We start from the raw sequence: 20414 nt of genomic DNA, 5'->3' as shown, positions 1-20414 counted from the left end.
AGACCGAGCTTGTGCTGCATAACAAAGGCAAATAATTTGCAGTAAATCATTAGATTAAAGAATACACGCTCCACTCTGTCTGTTGTTACACAAAGGATGGATGTCTTATCGTGTGTCGGGTCTCCGATTTAAGGATTGCCTGTCCCTGACCGTCTTTACACGCTAGCTGGACACCATCCTTGGAAGACAAAGCACATTCCATTCCAGTGCGACGAAATTCCGGATCCGGATTAGTTGTGAAAAAAGTTTGGTCGCTTTTCCTGCCAGCATTGCTGCAGTGCACCCGGGGACAGGCCAAACAAAAAAAAAAAAACAAAGAAATCGAACAACTCCAAGCCCCAAGGTAACGCTCGGCAGCTGGGGCAGCGGTGGCCCAATCGTCTGCATAACTTGTGTTGTGCCTTCTTTGATGTTTCACTCAATTAACTTTGGTTTACGTTCGAGTTTAGATTCGTTACAGCACACCTGGGTGTCCCGGATGAATTCCGGTAACTAACCTGCCAGAACCCTTCCCGAGTAGATGGCTTTCTTTGCGCGTGATGTGTTTTTCCGTTTTTTCGTTTTCGTTTTGGTTGCTTTTATTGTCTAGAGCAGCTCCTCAGACTTTATCCGGTGCTCTGGCTGGTGCTGGTGGAAAATCGAAAGTGTAGATCCATTGTAGGAATTGGACCGTTACCAACCGTTAAAGCATAACGTGCTCCATAAAACGATGGCATTTTTTGTCCAGGTCCATGTTGCTGAACCGTGTCCCAGGACCAGGAACGTGGTCTCGTATCATAACCGAAAGGACAATGAAAAGTAAATAAATTTCAAATTGGATACAACAAAGGATGGGGCCCGGGGTTGTGGCGAAAGGAAGGAAGCACTCGGTCCGTCACAACAGAGTGACCACATTGGCTGGGAAGGTAATAAATGAAATCTTCTTAATCTTAACTTTCCCTAGCGAATTCTTACGAAGTACGCATAATAGACATCACTCAACATTGATCTGGTTATTTTCTAACTAAATTTAATTTTATTTCGCAATAGTTCCCAAGCACCGTACTTTGTTCCCAGGTGTAATCGTACGTCAGGATGGGTTGCATTTGACATTATCTCTCCTGCAGACTCAATAAGCAACAGGTCCATCAACCGCAGCCTGGCGAAAAACGAATTTCCCATTAGACTTACAGACAGATATTTTTCGATGCGATTCCCAAACAGTTCGCGCCACCCGTTCCGAGCCTTCAGACGCCACCTTTTCCCAACGGGATGGAAATAAAATTTATTCCATGCCATTACTCCAAACGCTTCACAAATTCTCCACCAAAGTTTGGCAAAGAGCGGCACAAAAAAGCCACGCAACACACTCACACACACATAGAATCTCATATCGTTCCGGATGGCATGAAATTGGTTGCAATGTGCGCACACCGTGCATCCCTCTGCATTGGAACGCTGCACTTGCAAATAGCAGTCCTAGTCAAGGGTGGCGCCTAGTATTGGCTGGCTGCAGCGTAATGTAACGATCGAGTATCACCATTTCGGCCGGTAAAGGATATAGACGCAGGTCGGGGTTTTTGTGGCGGTACCAGCCACAATTCGTCCCAGCAGGCTTCGGTCGGCTCGATTTGCTGTGCGGGTTGTAGTGTCGTGCCGGGTGCAATGAAGTGGTTTGGCGAGCAGAAGCTGATAAATTTCCCATTTCACTTTGGCGGTTTTTGCTCCGGCCATGCTCCAGCTAACCAGTGCACCTCTAAATCACTATTAGATGCAGGTCGGTTTCGTTTAGTGCGGTTTTGTGCCGATGCCTTTTTGCAAATTGATTATCTACCGTTTTGGGGCTAAACACGTTTAGCTTAACAACGTTGGCCACACTCGTCTTGGTGATCGTAAATTGGATTGCGGGGCGGCCTACAAATTGGTAAAAGAAAGGCTGCCGTTTACAATATTTCTTGATACGATTTACAGCGATGAGCGCCCATTCTCGTCAAGCTTGAAAAGGACGGTAAAGATAGTAAGAATTTGCAAATCAGGCACCAGTTTGTGGGTTAAAGCCGACCCGCTAAAGCCCTTCCGATAGCGTGGAAGTTTATTGCTGAAAATGGGCAAGAAAATAACAGTTAGTACTAATCGTGCCCTATCATTAATTACCGTTTGATGAGCTTTGGGTACGCATCGGGAAACCAGAAATGCTTCCAGAAAGTACGCAAAGCGTCACAGAAAGTGAGCTTCATACTCTGCTAGGGATCATCAGCTAGGAGAATGTGGATACAAGAAGCGGGAAAAAACGAAACCTTACCACAGCATTAATCCAGCGGATTCATTCTACGCTACCGCCCACAACGCAATCTGACGATCAACAAGCATCAGCAGTTTGGATAGCTCATAACCGTTTGCCTCGACGATGGCCGGACGATGGTGGTGAAGCTGGGAAGAGGTGGCCGTCTCTCCCGTGGGCTCTTCATAGTTTGCGTGCGTCTCCTGGCTGCTGTGAATCGATGTTTTGTTATGCTAATTAGGCAATTATCGCTATCGAAAGAAAACATAACCATCGATCGGCTTGTGATTCGGTCATAAATTCATACGAATTCAACGAACCGAACACGGCCCTACCCGTGCGTGTGCCTCACAGCCCCCGTTGGCCTGACCCCGTGTCTCTGCTCTGTACCATTATTATGCTGATGATGCTCCTGTTGCCCTGACCCCGGCTACCACTTACGCTCTAACGCGGCGCGGATGATGCTCGGCCGGAAGATGATGTTGTTGTGCTGTGTCGTGTGGTGAGTGATCATTATGAAAATGGTAATACGGATGAAGTGTGCCGCAGACACTGTGCTTCATTGACTACCACCATTCTCATTGACTGATCGGCTGTGTGCGGTCCAGGAGACGTGGTGAGCGAAGTTTGAACCCGGTTCTATTGCAATTGTTGTCGGCTGTGTTTGCACATAAAATTGTTTCGCAATAGAAAAGGCATCTCATCCACATTCACTGGGGTGGTCGTGGGAGTTGATGGATTCTGGAAGTGGCTGTATCCTTCTTACAACGTTCAGTGCTTGGAAACATTGTATGTATGGACCACCATAGACAGCCTTTCACTTGGATGAGCACATTCGTGGCCAAGGAAGCACTTACTCGACGTTTTGGACTGAGCGTGAAGAGTGTTGATTTGCATGTGGATTTGCATGTGTCGTTGGTAACAAATTAAGCATCATTATTTTATTGCACAAGTTGGTTGGTTGGTTAGCGAGTTTATAGCAACTCCGAGCCATAAGCCGCGTCACCCGTCGTCTTTTTATTTCAGTCAGCATATGCTTGTTCTGGACTTGTTATTGAGAGCTTGATTCTCATATATCGGAATTCGTCTAAAGAAACAAATTTTAAAGTGTATGGTCTATACTGTAGAGTATAGACTAAAATAGAACTGAGAAGTTTAGAGATGATGTTAGAGTACGTTTAAGGCATCTAAATACCATCTAAGTCATTTTTATTAATTTTGTTTAAACAATTCAACCGTTGCTGTCTGGATGGTCCGGTGGCCGAGGCGACAGCGGCGCCGGTCTTCATACGGCAGGTCCGGGGTTCAAATCCCATTTCTAGCTACGAGTAAAATCCAGTCACAGAAAACCAGAAATGGCAGGCCGAGAACTTTTGAGGTTGTAGTGCCACCCAAGAAGAAGAAGAAGAAGAAGTTGTTGTCTGTTTTCAATGAAGTACTAGAACATATTCAAAAGCCTAATCTGAAATAATAGTATTGAAATTCTCAAAAAAAAGTTTCTATCACTGAATTTGTACATGTACAATACGTCCCAATAAATCCTCTTTTCCTAATGCACTTAAATTTCTACCGAGGGCAATAGGCACTAATTTGCCGAGGTCATATGTACCCAGTAAACCTAAAAGTATTTGAACAAACAAAACATGTCGTATGCTGTGTGAAAAGCGACAGCTAATGATGATGTCAGAGGGCAGCATCCCCATTTATCTACGCACGCATCCAACGACCGTATGCGCGTGTGTTTGTGTTTGTGTGTATGTGCGAAATCCGTTCCAAAATACCGAAGCCCAACGCCGTATTGTCTTGAACAAACATGACCCTAATTCCCTCCACGTCACGCGCCTGTCTTCCATCTCGCTCCCTGTACAGAGTACCGTGTACCCCACTACGAGCAGGTTTGCCCGCATGTTTTCATTCCGAAGCTCTGGAAAGCTCTAGTCGCAAGCTCCAGTTGTTAAATTCTGCTGCGTTCCGAGAACCCCCTCGGAAGGAAGAAATTTTGCGAAAGGCCAAAGTCACCGATTAGCTTCATTCGGTATTCTGGCGTCGAAATCGATAATAATACCTCCCGAATCGGGGCCGAACCAGTGACCATCAGTGGAAGTTTTGCGAACGAGAAATAAAGCAACCTCACACGGTCAAATGGACGATAATTTGAGAATTTTCAGCGTAATGCTCCCCAACCCCAACCATTCTAGCTGCGATGTGGTTCTTTTCGCGCGGCAAGTAGATGCTAGTTATGGCCGACAGCGATGGTACTAAACGGTACTTTATTAGCATCGAACGGCGATGATAGTTCGGTTGGGATTTGTTGCCATACGGTGGGCAAGCAATGATCGGGCAGAATGCACCAAATTTCCGCAACCGCTGCAAAGGGTGGGATAGTACGTGATGGAACGTAGTTTACACAACAACAATGTTGCATACGTACTGGCGAGGATATCAATCGGCCAAAAATGCCTCCACTGGGAATAACGGGAATCGCAATCTCGATGACCAAACCTCCATTAGCCTTCCGACGTCGAGTGTCTCTGTACATCACATTCGGCTTGAATCGTCTCGAGTCCTGGAATCCTGTGGATCTTAACCTCCGACCACGGCCCGTGACGTTGCAGAATTGGCAAGACCTGCAAGCAAGCTGAACAATAAACACCGAAATAAAACTAGCTGACGAGATTTCGAAACCCAGGAGCGTTTAATGCAAAAATGGCAAATCATTCAATCAGTGTCCATAAAACGGCCAAGATTTTGCACCGAAAAAAAAAACCTTTCTCGAACTTGATGAGGCTTAATACCGTGCTTTTTTTTCTTTCTCCGAGGTAGTTTATCTCCTATTAGCCATGAAATTGTAGTAAATATTCTCATCGATTCGATACTCTCGACACACGGTACACTCTATCAGAGAAGCTTTCAATCCAGGATTATCTAAGTAGAAAAGCTTCCCCGGCACCAGCAAAATATCAACGAGCGCAAAATATGCGAAAGGGAAAAATTAACACCCTTTCAACGGGTTTCCCTGCTGCTCCAGGAAGGCAGAAGGCTGTGTGTGTGTGTGTGTGTGTGTGTGTGTGTGTGTGTGTTTTTATAATAAAGTGACGTTACGTGCTTTCACTAATCGGCTATAAAAACTCCTGCCGGCGGTCGGTCGCTCGTTCGCTCGGCTGCTACCGGGCTTCTGTTCTGCGGGCCAGAGAAGTGGCAATTTCTGACCGCTCAGGGTTTGGCTGAGGGTAATTTTTTTCTCCTTCTTCTATCGGCACATGAAGGAACCCCCGGAACCGGGAGACTAGATATGATATGCCAGGCACGGTGCAATCGTAACAGATGGATGGCTTCATTTGGCCAGTCGTTCGGGTCCGAAGATTCCTGGATTATTAAGGGTCCAGAGGGCTGAAGCGTGATTATTTATTAGCCAAACGGTAGCAATTATCTTGGCCGGTGCCGAGTGATTTGTTTGCAACAGCGGCACAACCTACAATCAGATAGCTTCCCTTTAGGCTGGATAAGGCTGAGACAGTCGAAACGGCTTAAGCAGTTTTTGGAGAAGTATTTATCACCTTACCGTTGTTGATCGGAATGCTTACGTGCCTCGCTCAATGGCAGTTTCGGGTTTTACATATGTCAAAGTTAATCACACACCGGTGAGGCATCGTTAAACAATGCGCGCACAAACATAATTGAGCAGCACTATTGTCTTTGAATGACTCATTCTCGAGATGATTGACTCACTTCTGTCTCGTCTTTATTTGAGTGGAGCTGTGTAGTGCTTTGCAACGACCCAAATATTTACCCGCAGACTCGCAGCCTGCTGTTGGGGCCATGCCGTCTTTAAAAACCTTTTCAAATGCGCTGTTGAGAAAGGGCTCGAACAAGGTCAGGTGATGGTAAACAGTTTTAAAAAGCGCTGCACTGATGGAAGGTAGTAATTTGTGTTTATGATCATTTTACTCGGCTAATGTCGCAAGTGTTGACACACTCACACACAGAGTTGTAGTTTGTTGGCCCAGTCAAGGTTGGGTACAGTACAGTTCATTACTAGCAGCCATCACAGGGTGGAGTGAAATATTCTTTAAATTAGTCAAAACCTTCTACTGCGTATTTTAGAGAAATTCTACCGAAATATGATGGACTTATCGCTTTAGTCAAAGATTATGTTGGGTACATCCTTCTTTTATTCCATTCCAAATTACCCGAAAGAAAATTCTCAACTCTCTTTTAACTAGCATAACAGTAACTTAATCAGATCCCGTCTGTTATTGGTTCATGATCAGTGTAATAAGATCTAGATCGTGATAGCCGAATGAATTGACCGACACAAATCTATTCCTTTCGAAAGCGTTAATGTAAATATTCTCAAGCTGAGTGATGGCACCAATTTCTTCTATAATGTTTTTTTTTTATGCGCTTACATTGAGCTTCTTCGCGTTTATGTTCTGATTTTGATAGGCCAAGAAGAGAAACAGCTGGTGCGATACTCAGAAATCTCTCCACGCCAATAAAGTAGCCGGAGGCCAGACGGTGCCGGAAGGCATCTGAAATCTGTCAGTTTGTCTTTCCAGATTGAGTATTAGAACTCCAAGTAACGCTGTAGACTTCAAGGATAGGTCATACGAACACGACAAATAAAGTCATTAAACACGTAGGGTCACTTGAATCATTTGCCTGCCCGATCAAAACATTTATCATTTTGTTTGCTTTGTTGGAAATTTGAAGATAATGGCCATGAAAAGAAAGTTTAATATCTAGCAGAGGATTATTTTATAGCACGCAGAACTTCACCAAGATCTTGGATGCTGATAAACCTCATATTAAAGATAAAAATGGCAATAGCAAATAGAGAACAACAACAGACAACTCGATCCATCAGCACAAAAACTAACCTTTTCTTGCTGCAACGGGCCACAAGCGTGCTGCCTCAAAGCTCCACCGGAAACATTCTCCAATGAATTGCTGTAGAGAAAATGGGTAGAAAAAAGCTTCCGTCGATCTTCTCCAGCAAATGACAGTTTTTCATTGCACTCTCTGCAAGCTCTTGCCCGGAGGGGGGGACCGCAAACACGAAGAGGACTATATTGCATTGCATTGCACCCCGTTACCGCCTCTTTTGAAAGCACCAGACGGACCCCCGGGCTCCGTGCTTAAGACGACGGTGATGCTGCTGATGAGCTCGTTGACCATTTCGGTTGACAGCTCGTGTACAGTGTTACGGAAAAAAAGCGGGTAAAACGACCAACACGAGTGGTTATTGGCAGTTGCAACCCCTCAGGCGAACGGACCCCCTTTGGTGGGTCGGTGGAGGAGATGTTTGTCTGGGTGCTGCTATCGGGCGAAAGAGCAGCGCGAGTCGTAAAAGGTGGCTCTGGGTGGCTTCGATTTCGCTTTGCACAGACCGCCGAGCATAACTGCGCCAAATGCCTTTAAATGAATGAACTTGAACTTGCGTGCGTGCTCGTTTTGTCGCTTCCTGGCTCCCGAGCAAGACAAGCAATAATGTACCACACTCTTTCTCATGGTGCGCCTAGTCCGCTGCCCCAAAGGTTTGCTTTATCCATCTCTCAGCAGTTTTTATGACGAAGCGACACTTTAGCATTGGTTAGCACGTTGATTAGCCGAGAGGGCAGACGAGAGCTCCAGTGATTGGAATTTCTAGTCCAGTCGCCACAGTTAGCGGCATTTAAGCCTCCTCTCAGCTTTTGGATCGATACATGCAACGAATCGAAGACTTGAGACTGTGTCTCTATCTTGTGCTGGTGATCTTTGAGGCTTTTATTAATTACTACATTTTTGCCACATTTTTATCGTGCGGCCGCACACCATGGTCGATGTCTTTCAGTTGATCCGATTAGTGTGATGGAGTTTTTATCGTAAATCGTGTAACTGTTGCAGAAGACAGCTTACGTACAGTCAACGGCCTCGTAATGAAATATTCAACTATAACGAAAATATTTCATTGCAAGATCTAAATAGCTGATTTATTTTAACAGATCGGTGTCGAGCTCTATTCGCAAAACGGTTGAAATTCTACCGCGGCTAATCTCATTTTAAGAGGGGTTCTTGCAAACAAATAACCTTTTAATTCTGTTTTGAATCGCAAGAAATCCCTCAAAAGTAACTCATACACACACACACACACACACACACACACACATGCATCATAAACAATGCGTCGCTCAGCGGAATATAATGGACTTTTTATTACCGCCACGGTTCGATACCATCACCAATCCTTATCGAATATCCATCGATGAATCCATTATTAAAAGATAACCATCCGGAAAAGAATCGTGCATTCTTCCATCTTCTTCTGCACGAAAGAATCGTACTGTCGAACGGTCGGCTGTCGTATCGACTGAAATATACATGGTCGACTGGCAGAACCAAAGCGAGGAATCAAGATGCAATAAAATCGAATAAATTTCACACAAGGCCCCATACGTCTTGAGAAGTATCGCGGAAAAAATATATTCTCGTGGCGTATTTGAATCCTGCTCGTTCAGTGCCATGCCCGAACTTACACATATCATTTCCAAACGAAATCGTCAGCGTTTCTTGAGCGAATCGACAAAAAAAGTCCCCAAGTCCAGATTGAAACGTCATTGTACTTGTTCGGAAAGAATTGTTCGCCAGATACGGAAGATGAAAAAAAATCACACACAAAACCACGTGGTAATCGCGTTGCAATAACCAGCCAAAGCATCGAAAGCAAAGAAACCCCTCGTCTTCGATACTAATTCGAAATATTAACACCCAACTTCCTGCACCAACGAAGAAAAAAGGCAGAACGGAATCAGTACAGCCAACGCTTAACCGTTACAACCGTACTTCATCACCCTTTTACCAGCTCGGTAGCAGCATTATGATTATGGTGATAAATTGCATCCCGTGCAAAAGGCGACCGTTTCCGAATTAATGGTCACTTTTTACGACGGGTTACAAGGCAGCCGCAATACTTGCCATCGCCGGTCGTTCATTGGGCTCCGGTAAATTAGGGGATAACATTTGTGATCCTCATTTTGCTTTTTATGGGCCCAGGACAACACGAGATGATTTATTTTAGCGCCAAAGCTTCATTTACGCCCCTATCTGTTGAGACTGAACTGAGTGCAATGCAGCAGCAGGAAAAAGTATTCATTAGACAGCAGTGTTCAATATGTGGATGGTCCTGAGCCGATCTTCTTATAATTTAATTTAGCTGCCAATACACCGAACTTGACCGCATTTCGGCGTGGGACGGATCGGCGTTTTAGCGTGCGAATTGAAAGTATTTCACTTTATTCAACCTAAAAATCGATCAGCGCAAAACCGTGAACAAAGAAAACCGTGTGCACCGTGTAACCGATGTTTCGATCGATCTGGCTCGAATAGAAAGGAGCGTTTGTATGCAGGAGGGAAATTTGCCCCGTCAACCGATGGTGAGCGATGGCCTACAAATTATATTTCATTTTTGCAAACTCACCCAACTTAAAAATCACCGCTCGTTCTAAATTGATCATCTCGGTCGGGCTGTGAAAGCAAACTGGCTTCGGTGCACTGGAAAAGATCGTTTGGGGGTGATCGGGGTTTAGGATCGATGTCAGTGTGGTATAAAACACAGGAAATCTGCAGCAAAAAATGATATGCGTCGATTGATCGGTAGATGAGCGTTTTCTTGATTTAGAGGGAACGAGTACAATGGCAAAGGGGTTTCCAACATCAGTTGTACGTTCATATGGATCTCTACTAAGCCATATGTATATGAATCATAATTAAACTCAAATGTCTCATCGAAGCGGACATCCAGGATAAATATTCCTCATCTTCCAACGAGAAGAAATCAACTTCGTCTGCTCCTATCGCACCGCAGCTCGTTATCACATCTCGCTTAGATGCTAAATGAAAGTGATTTTTACTCTCATTTCCCAGTCAGAAGACCGTTCATTCACCTCGATCTAACACGATCGTGTTGAAACGGCTGCAACCCAAAAGGTCGCTCCAATATTGGCTGAACTTGGACATTTCCAAGTTCCGCGATTTACCTTCACGCGCGACACCGAGGTACGCCTAACGCTTCGAGCAGCCTGGTAGGCGTGAAAGTTGTGCCCTTCATTCCGGCCGTTGTCGATAATGATTCGCTTCATAGGCATCACTGTCGGTCGACGTTGCCCGGTACGGTGGGCGCCATTGGACACAAAATTTGGATGAGAGATTGCCACCCATTTTGGAGCAGCCTGCTTCTTCCGTGCGATGAAGGCCTTCCTCGACCTTCTCATAAACCATGTCTAGAAAGGTGAAATTTTATCACTCAAATTAGGAGGGATTACCTAAAATGATTCTTTTCCACTGTGATGGGCTGTTGTTCCTTTCAAGCATTCAACGCTAGATCCGCATTGTACTATCACACTGCAGGGCCCACAAATGCCGAGAGCCTTTGAGAAAGAAAACAACGGACTTACCCTTCGCTAAACCGCTTTATTGTTCGCTAGACAGCTCGACGCGAATTTCGAAAGGCTTTTAGCCGGCCAGGCGCAGCCCATTGAAGCTCAATTTATTTTATCGCCACCCCGTTTGTGGGCCACATTGATTGAATTTTACGTGACGATCTTGATGGTTAGAGATAGTGTGGGTTAAGGGAAAAGGAAGACACACACACAACAACTGTGCGTTTCTACATATCCTCTTAACAGCAAAATCCGGTTCTGCGAATATCTGTTGAACTTCCGAACTGCAAACTGTTTCATAGGTTTGTTTGATAAGAATCCTGAATATTTGGTCAACAATGTTTGACAAACTCTTGGTACCTTCGGAAAATTAGATGAAGACGGTCTGTCTATCTATCCTTTGGGTATCCACGCGTGCGTGTGTGCACACAGCATACAAATCATGAAGGAACGCTTGAAAATTGCAATATCCATAGCTCCTCGGGATATGGTGAACCAGCGCAAATGGCAAAGCCCAAGACCGAAATCTTCACCGCAGCCTACACTATAGCCCACCACCAATAAGGAAAGTGTATTTATGATGCTGAAATCCCGATTCTGTCCCCATGTCCCCAGTGCGAATTCGTTTACCATTCTTATGATTTACATAATACGCTTATTCTCAGCCCCAAAGCTCGTACATATGCAAGGTCAATGTACCGGAGAATGAAGAAATCCTCCAATTTCCTTCGTGCATCCCATCCCTGGTTTCCAGCGAATAGTTTGTGCCTTTTTTTTTCTTTGCTGGGACCGAAAATTTTGAATCGAAGAAACGACATCAGCTATCGGAAAAGGAGCGACATCGCCTGGTACAAGCCACACACTATATTGTCATGAGTTAGTGGGTCCGCGTCGTCGTTTGTGTATGTGCAAAAATTACAAATGCGAAGCGAAATGTTCAATATTCTGAGCTCGTTTATGCTTTGCTTCTTGTTTATGGTACGACCCCTGGACGACGACGACGACGACGATCCCTGAGGCGTTGTTTGCGGGTGCAGTTCATGTGCGAACGGCGATGAACAAATTCTACCCGTAATTGACGGTTCAGCGCCACGATGCAAAGACCATGTTCAAGATTCTCCGCAAGATTGAGGCGCGAATCGCATAAGTCATTCTGCCAACCGTTTGGGACAGGCGAACTTTATAGGCTGCTGCTACTGCTGCGAGGACTCTCCCGACGTGCAGGAATTTGCTGTGCGTGAGTGTACTGGATACTGGAATGGAATTTCGGTCGATTATTTAACAGCCAAAGGAAAGGTTCGCACCACCGACGGCACACGAGACCGGCAGGAATCTGTGCACGATGTTAAGTTACACACTTGTGCTGTGCTGTGTCGGGCCTCTCGAAGATTCCTATCGATTCGCCCCAACGCACAGAAGCTGCCATCGGGTCAATGGGCTGCTGCTTATCCTCCCAGCCGATCCGACGATATAGCTTCGAGCTAATCAAAAGTGCCGGAGGTGGATCATTCAAGTCCATACATAAAAATCGATTATCACACTTGGAACAGTGGCCGGATGTTCGGGGATGGGATTGGATGTGCGTCGTTTGTTGGGGGGGGGGAACGGGATGGTTGTGGAAAATCGATCAGCAATCGGCTGAAAATATAAACAGAACAGGACGGTTTGACCAGGAGAAAAGAAAAACCTTGATGCATCCTAACTGCTCAGGTCTCTCAGAAACTATTTCACATTCTTCACACGCCTGATGGAAGTATTTAATTCTGGATATGGTCAGAGCTGTAGGAGCTGAACACGGATATCTAAAAGAAGAATATTTATTAAAACACTTCTTAAACTCATTTGACGCGCTACAGTACTGGACACTCGACCTGGAGCTTAGCGTAATCACATCCTAAAGCAGAGAACTATCGTATTCACACAGCACGTCTCGAGAAATTGCGACGGACGGGCCACAGTGGGAAGACGAACAGAATAACGGTCAAGGTTGTAATTTCTTCAGATAATTCATTCATCCTCTTTTGCGAGTGTTGTCACGATTTCTTTGCCCAATCTATCCGAAAAAAAAAATCGTTGAGCCGTCGCACATACAGGATTCATCCACAGTGGAGGCGAGATTTCACAACCAAGCCACAAGGGGAATGGCAAAAAAGGCAGGCAAATAATGGCAGAATCTAAGACGGTAACAGATGAAATGTGTGTCACCGGTCGTGTGATTCCGTTGTTTATTTATGAGTATGTCCACACGTGCTCAGGTTTATGCAGGAGAGAGAAGGAAAAGAATCCTCAGCAAAGAGATGTATCTGTTGTGCGGATGAGGAGTAGTTCTTTATGTCCAACGGAAGCATAATTCGGAAGTGCAGCTCAGGTTTATATTTACTACATTGTTTTGTTATATTTGAAAACTTTTTATATGAAGAGAAAATCTTAGAGCAATCTACCCCACCTATCATGTTGCAGCATCGAAAAGAGCTCGCATGTTCTCTTAATCAACTTATCGAATTCTTCAACTCACAGAGCAGAGTACCGGGAGTCGATAAACCTCCCATTTTATGACCTCAGAACGTCAGACGGTAGCCAGAATCAAACCATGGTTACGACACATTGCCGGATGCTCACATGTCCATCACGCTCCGACAGGACTTTGTACCAGCTCCACGTTTGTGACACATGACGACAGGTAGGACTTTGTCGTTGTCATTTTGGCAGGAGGTTTTATGTGCGAATCGGTTACTGTGGAATTGCTATGGCCACGAATCCGCCAATCTCACGAAAAAGATGCAAAAGAGGCTTCGTCCCCTGACAGGAAGCTCTTGCAAATGTCAGAAGAAATGAAAAGCAAAACCATCCCCCAGCCTCTAAAAAGCTCTCTAAAAAGCTCAATGAATGATATGGAAACCACAGATAGCCACAAAACCATAAACACACATACATAAAAGCGATGGAAGCGACGGAACGAACGAACGATTTTGTTAGGATGTTAGGGTTAATGGGGGAGAGCAATGGGGGAGCTCGGAACAACAGCGCCGTGGCTCAAAACCATCTTACAAAACTTCTGTAGAAGATGCCATAAAAGTTTATAACCTTCAGCACTCCGAGCCACCCGGGCCACCAGCAGCAGCAACAACAGCCACATCGTGTACGCGCATAAAACTTCCATCCACAAACCAACTCGAAAGGGTTGCTTGTCACACCATCCCGGCAGGAGTTAAATTCCCTCTCGCTCCCTCCAAAACCTTCATCAGGAAGGGCCAAGATACTCCTCCGTGTAGCACTGCATCCGTTGGCATCTTCGTCAACTCCAACGCCAATGTACCACCAACAGTCGTGATTGGTGATACATGGTTTTCCGCTTTCTTCCAGGAGGTCATTGTCGATTAGCAGTTCTACGGGAGCCGGTTGAAGTGTGTTGAGCTGATTTACTCAGCTGACCCTCACGATCGAAACCGAAATCTGACGCTGGGCTTTTTGTAGCGTGTAGCCTGATTTGATGATGCCAAACGATGAAATTGATGCACGGCTGTTAAGTTCACGATCAAGGTCTACAAATCTGGTCTGGTTTTGTTTCTCGCTGGCAGGATAGGGAAATCGAATCGAGCGTTTTCGAGCTTTCGGTTTCGGACGACGAAAACCGATCCTCACTTACTGCTCGCCTCGGTGAGACAGCATGAGTTATTGCAAGGCAGTGTCAGTGTGGGAAACGAGGCCTAAAATATGTTCGGCTGTATGAAAACGGCCTGGGCGAACCGACGGACGGATTCGGTAATTAAAAGAACATCATAACACAAATGTTCCTATTACTAGGAGCCCAATTTAGAACGACTCATTTAAAGTTTACGATTGTTTTATTGGAAGCAGAAGGAATCGATGGAACAACGGGCTGCAAAAATGTTACGACTGGACTAGGCAGACCGGGAGGCCTCTTGACGTTAACTGACGCTTAATGAGCTCATTTACTTCGCTTTTGACGAAAAGTACTGTACAGCTGGATGGCTGGATGGCTTTAAATACTTCCTCTTTTCTTGTGCTTGAGAGCAGGAAATAAATCACTCGCTGGTGCGGTTCTCACTACGCGGAACACTAAACCTATCACCTATCGCATAACACTCGCCCGGCCCGGTGAGGCCATGACGTCGTTGTTGAAACCACCATTATTCTGCCCCGATAGCGTCAGGCTGTCCAATTTTCTCTTATCTAATAACGTGTATAATTTAATAATGCATCAAAACGCGATTGATGCGTACGCAAAGCTCCGGTGCACGTACGCTGTTTATGTTGCGTAAAATAAAAGCACCGCAATCCCCGGTCGTCAGCCAACCAACCACGTGCACCGGTCGTGCCCACGACACGACATCAACACAATGCGCGAAGACACACACCCGCGGCTTCTGCTCCACTCACTGCTCGCTTCATGCTCATCATAAATGCCCTTTCAATCAAGAGCATAAATGTGTTTATGCTTTCCTCAACAACGAACGGCCTGCGGGCATAGCGCATCGGTCTAGCGTTTGCCAGAGTTCCTGCTGCCGACTGCATGAAGCATCCGTGGCGTGTTTCCGTTTTTGCCGTTTGCTGAAACTGAATGGACCATTCGACTTTCGTTCGCCAGACACCTTTGCTGCAAGATGCCACCGTCATCGTCTTGCTGGGTACGTTCTCCTGCTGATCGTCACCTTAGCACCACTTGGGAACCCTTGTTGTCGTAGCACATTTTCCACCGTCGCACGACAAACAAACTACAAGCGCTTGGCAAATTTTGCAACTGCCCGAAGCAATCCTTTCTCTTCCTAATCTCGTGGCTGGCGCCATCCGCGCGCATTCATCTTGCCGGTTCGGTGGGCCGGTTTTGCGGCCGGTTCTGCTTGAAACGGGTGGCTGTCGCCATAGACACCGCCGGTACGGATGATTGATGTCTTTAATGGCTTACGTTCAAAGCGGCACTGATCGGTCAATTCCGATATACCGATTCACGTACCGCGCTCACAATAGCGCCAGTACGCCACCGTAGAATGTATTGATTTCTTTCACTCGTTTCCGTTTGGACAGGACAGGGATTTATGCTCCTAAACCAACCGCTACCACTATCTAATGCTATTCTTTGTGCGATTTCTTTCCCAATTGCAGAAAAGCTTCTTTCCTCCGAAGGCCGCGAACTGCGACGGGTGCTGTTTTCGCTGAAACAGATCTTCCAGGAGGACAAGGATCTGGTGCACGGGTTCGTGGCACACGGTGGCCTTAACTGTCTGGTGCAGATCGGTAGCGAGGCGGACCAGAACTACCAGAACTACATCCTGCGCGCTCTCGGACAGGTGATGCTGTACGTGGACGGTATGAACGGTGTGATGAAGCATTCGCCGACAATCCAGTGGCTGTACTCGTTGATCGCTTCCCGCTATCGGTTGGTGGTGAAGACGGCCCTGAAGCTGTTGCTGGTGTTTGTGGAGTACTGCGAGGGCAACTGCTATCTGCTCGTTAGTGCCATCCGGTTCATGGATACGGCACGGGCAGTGGTCCCATGGAACAACATCATGCGGTAAGTAATGAAATTGCTAGGAGAATCAACTCTAATAATTAGAATCATAAAAAAAACACAACACAATTCAAAATTATGACTAAAAGTCACGGGATAAGATCAAACAGGTGTTTGAAATCTATGACGTGTTCTATTTCTTCATGTAGTGTTAAGCTTTTTAAAACATTCTTCGAAAATTGTGCATTATAAGTTCCTTTTTATCTAAGGGTTAACCCTACTTAGGGCTACTTACAGAACGATCTAACCTTCAACCAAAGTTCCTTGACTGTTTTTGTTTATCCGTCGCTGCTCAAATTGAACTGATAACACTGTATCATTGTAGTCATGCATAAAAGAACAATTTGGGAAAGACAATGAACGATCGGGTTGAGCGCTAATATTCAGAGCCAATCACATAAACTCAGCATTAAATTCAGTCAATACCAATTCAGTGTTAATGCAAAGGTTAATTCTTCCGATATAAGATACTCTTTCTTCTGAGTTGCAAAGCTTTCATCTGTGGTTGGCAATCTAATTCAGGACACGTTTTTGAATTGGTTCTAATTATCCTACATTCAGCGATAAATTTGATAATATGATTAAAAAGCCACTGCTTACGGGTATGATGCAAGTTTTGTTTAAAATTTCCAATGCATAACTATTTACAACTTTCATCCTTTCCAGGTTACTCAAAGACTACGAGAATGCTGACACCGAACTGTTGATCTACGCTACATCCCTTATCAACAAAACCCTGTCGGGATTAAGCGATCAGGACAGTTTCTACGACGAGAGTGACTTCCTGGAGCAGCAAGGCATGGAGGGCATCATCCAGCGGTACATGTCCCGCCCGGGCACGGATCTCGATCTACTCGATCAGCTGCAGCTGTACGAAAACGTCCTACGTTTCGAGGACGGTGAGTGTGATGGTATACGCATACCGGACAATACTGTCCGCAAGACGCTTCGGTATCGTTCCACCGGCAACGATACGACTGATCGACGAAAATCGCGTCGACACAGCACGGGTACTGCTCCACCTCCACCTCCCTCAGTTGCTCCTCCGCCTCCACCTCCCCCACCACCACCACCTCCTTTGCCCGCCTTCCCCATGTATGCGGCACCACCCAGTGGTCCTCCACCACCACCTCCGCCACCACTACCCCCACCAATAGCACCGGTACAGCTGTACGGTGGACTGCAGCTGCCCGGACAGCAGCGTCAACAGGACGAGGACAGTTCTAGCTCGGCGCACAGCGGTGATCATCTGCCGGGAGCCGGTTATCACGATCCGTCTCGCGATACTACAGGTGTAACACCGGGATTGCGTCGACGACGGGAACGCGCCGAGCGACAGAAGAACCTTCTACGTGAACAGCAAGAGCTTGGCCAGTTCCAGAACGGGTGTATTCCTACGGCAGAAGACGCCAACAATGGTACGTACGACTCTTGATGGATTCTGTTCCTTTGAGCAAGCTTATCCTGCTAATACTTCATGCTGTGTGAAACATTATGAAGCTCATTGTTACTAACTTGTGTTCATGTATTCCTTCTGCGCATGCTTACTTTGCCTTTACGTGTGTGTGTGTGTCGTTTGTTTGTGGTGTGCTCGATGTGGTCAATGTCAACTAGGATACTCTACGGCACACTGGAACGGAGGATTCTACCGCAGATCCAGTGGACTTACTAACGGCAATGGCACTGGAACGTCTACCAACTCCTTGCTGCTAACACCGCCAACCATCCACGAAGAAGACAAACTTCAGCTGCGGCTGAACGGCGGCCTAACCTCGTCTGTGATTTTGCACAAGCAACAACCCCTTAATCATTCCGAGCACACAAACGGTATCGTTCAGACTAATGGGAACGGCACGACCAATGGCGCATCTCCACTGGACAGTTTGGAGTATCGCAACAGTCGCAATCTGCTGCTCAACAAGCACGGCATCAGTGGAACTAACGGTACGGCCACCGATCGCTACAAGGTAGATCTCAATGGCAATAGCGTAAGAAGTGCGCGCGGTGGAGCCAGCATACTGGCGGAACCGGACGCCGAGAACAAGAGTCCCAACATTAAGACACAGATGAGTCTCTCGGCGTACGGGAAGCAGCTAACAAACGGTAAGGATTCCTCAGACTCGAGCTATCAACGGCGATCCGCTACAAACGCGGGCTACGAACGGACGAATGGCACCGTGAACGGAACGCATGCCGAGACGAAGAGTCAAGATCTCCCGCCGGTTCAAGGTAAGGCTCTGTAACTAGGCTGACCACCATCAGATTACTGTTTCTATCCAGACTGAAACAGTTTAACCTTTCCATTGTATGCGAGCGATACTAAACATTTTATTTAACAGATTTACTCATCTGCAGCCCTCAATCTAAAACGTTTGCTTTTCATTTTAGCAGAATCGGACAACGAAGATAAGAAACTGATCCTCCAGCTGAAGAAGGACCACACGGTGAAGGATCTGACCCAGAAGCTCAGCTGTCTGCCGCTAAGCCCGCAGGAGGAAAAGCCTCAGAACCGTATCGGTGACATGTCGGGTCTGATTTCCAAGGCCAAGGAAGGTTTGGCCAAGAGCAAAAGCAACAAGGACATCTCGCGATCGCCCAGCGTGGACAATGACATCAAGAAGTTGGCCAACGGCGAGCCGAAGAAATCGGAAAATGAGCTTCACTGGGAAGAGATTGTCAAGAACATGACGCGCAAGCTAAGCCTGTGCGATCTCGACTTTACGGATCTCACGTCGGACGACGATAAGGATTTGCTGGCTCCGCGCGGCTTTGGTGGTGCGGTGCCACCACCACCACCTCCGGGCGGTATGCTGATGAACGGAATGCCACCTCCACCGAGCATGATGCGTCCGCCGCCAACTAACCTTGTGCCACTGCCGGGTAACATGCTCAACGGAAACGGCATGGGCCAACTGAACAGCTTGGACGGTTCGGCCACTATTAAGAAAAACAAAAAGACTGTACGTGTAAAAGGTCGTGTAGCGGTGGATTTTGGAGATTAATTGATCTTGCGTTCCTTTGCAGGTGAAACTGTTCTGGAAGGAGGTGCGCGACGACATGATTCCGGCTATGATTCAACGCACCATCTGGGATGAGCTGCCGGAAGCGATAGTCGACACCCAGAAGCTGGAGCATCTGTTCGAGTCCCGAGCCAAAGATTTGATGACCAAGGTAAGGGACGATCATTGCCTTGCAGGATCACTGCTGTGGAAGAGTCGAGTCCGAGTTTCGTGTCATGTCATCAGCATCGTGGATGATGGAGCAGCATCTGTTACTACTTACAGTACTAATGTAATACCCCGGGGTCAGGTTGCCATAACTCATCTGTTTCTCTTTACCTTCTCTTTCTCTCTATCCATCCATCGTTCGTTCATGGCCACAAAAAAACCAAAACAATCGATCGCACATCGCACTACTCTTTGCTATGCAAACATCATTCGATTCGAATTTATGCACGCGCGGACGAAAACTGTGAACGAAACCATTTGCGGCCACTTGCTATCATACTGCATACATGAGCCACTCGTTTTCCGAATTTTCTCGGGGACCACCATTCCATCACTGTGTATCACATATCACCTACTTTTCGTCGTGCAAATCAACACCAAATCTCGATCAAAATTCCTCGTTCACCGTCATACTCGTGTGTCTGTTTGTATCACAACCATCATGACTAAACTGTGTACACGACCTAACCAGGAGGTGAGTGGTTCCGTAGTTCTTTCTGTTTCCCCCGTTTTGGATGTTTCTGTGTCACGCGTGCTGATGTGTTTGCTTAGTTACCGGCTGCTTCACTAGATGCATTAACTTACCACCTGGTACAACTCAAAGCTCCTCATCCTTTAAGCTTTACTAGAGCAAAAAAGAAACTTTTAGTATGTAAAAGCTATCCGGGATCCTTTTGCCTTTTTATTAAATCGTACAAATGTTTAACTCAAAATGGATCGCATAACACAAAAGCGGAAAACCGATAAGGAAAGGAACATTTCAATCCACGCTTAATCCCGCCTTATTTAATTTTACGACCATAGACATCAATTGAGCTAAATCCCATCTTACCGCCACATTTAATTTTTTGACCGTTTCGAGTGCTTCGGTGGTCTACAAACCATACGCCAAGGGCTGCCTAATATGCGTTCACTATGTGTGTTGTGTATGTGTGTGTGTATGTTTTGCATGGATTTCCATTTCCTATCCCTTAGTAAAA

The 20414-nt window shown here is 46.2% G+C and overlaps 1 protein-coding gene across 14 annotated transcripts in view; it reads left to right on the top strand.

Moving 5' to 3' along the window:
- Positions 1 to 20414, top strand: part of LOC118512251 (FH1/FH2 domain-containing protein 3-like) — a 76557-nt gene that overhangs the window by 49963 nt on the left and 6180 nt on the right. For 7 of the 14 annotated variants that reach the window (XR_004906275.1, XM_036056395.1, XM_036056394.1 and 4 more), the window contains 5 exons: positions 15802 to 16210; positions 16874 to 17625; positions 17822 to 18436; positions 18596 to 19167; positions 19232 to 19379. Coding sequence is in view for 11 of the 14 variants with exons in the window: in XM_036056395.1 (XP_035912288.1) it covers positions 15802 to 16210; positions 16874 to 17625; positions 17822 to 18436; positions 18596 to 19167; positions 19232 to 19379 (2496 nt within the window). In the remaining 3 variants the exon portion in view is untranslated. The remainder of the gene's footprint in view (positions 1 to 15801; positions 16211 to 16873; positions 17626 to 17821; positions 18437 to 18595; positions 19168 to 19231; positions 19380 to 20414) is intronic. The other 7 variants (XR_004906277.1, XM_036056396.1, XM_036056404.1 and 4 more) reach the window with 5 other exon arrangements.

This window comes from Anopheles stephensi, chromosome 3, assembly GCF_013141755.1.
Source record: "Anopheles stephensi strain Indian chromosome 3, UCI_ANSTEP_V1.0, whole genome shotgun sequence".
In the NCBI taxonomy this organism is placed as follows: Eukaryota; Metazoa; Arthropoda; class Insecta; order Diptera; family Culicidae; genus Anopheles; species Anopheles stephensi.
Note: the sequence above shows the minus strand (reverse complement) of the source record. Positions and strands in the feature narration are given on the sequence as shown.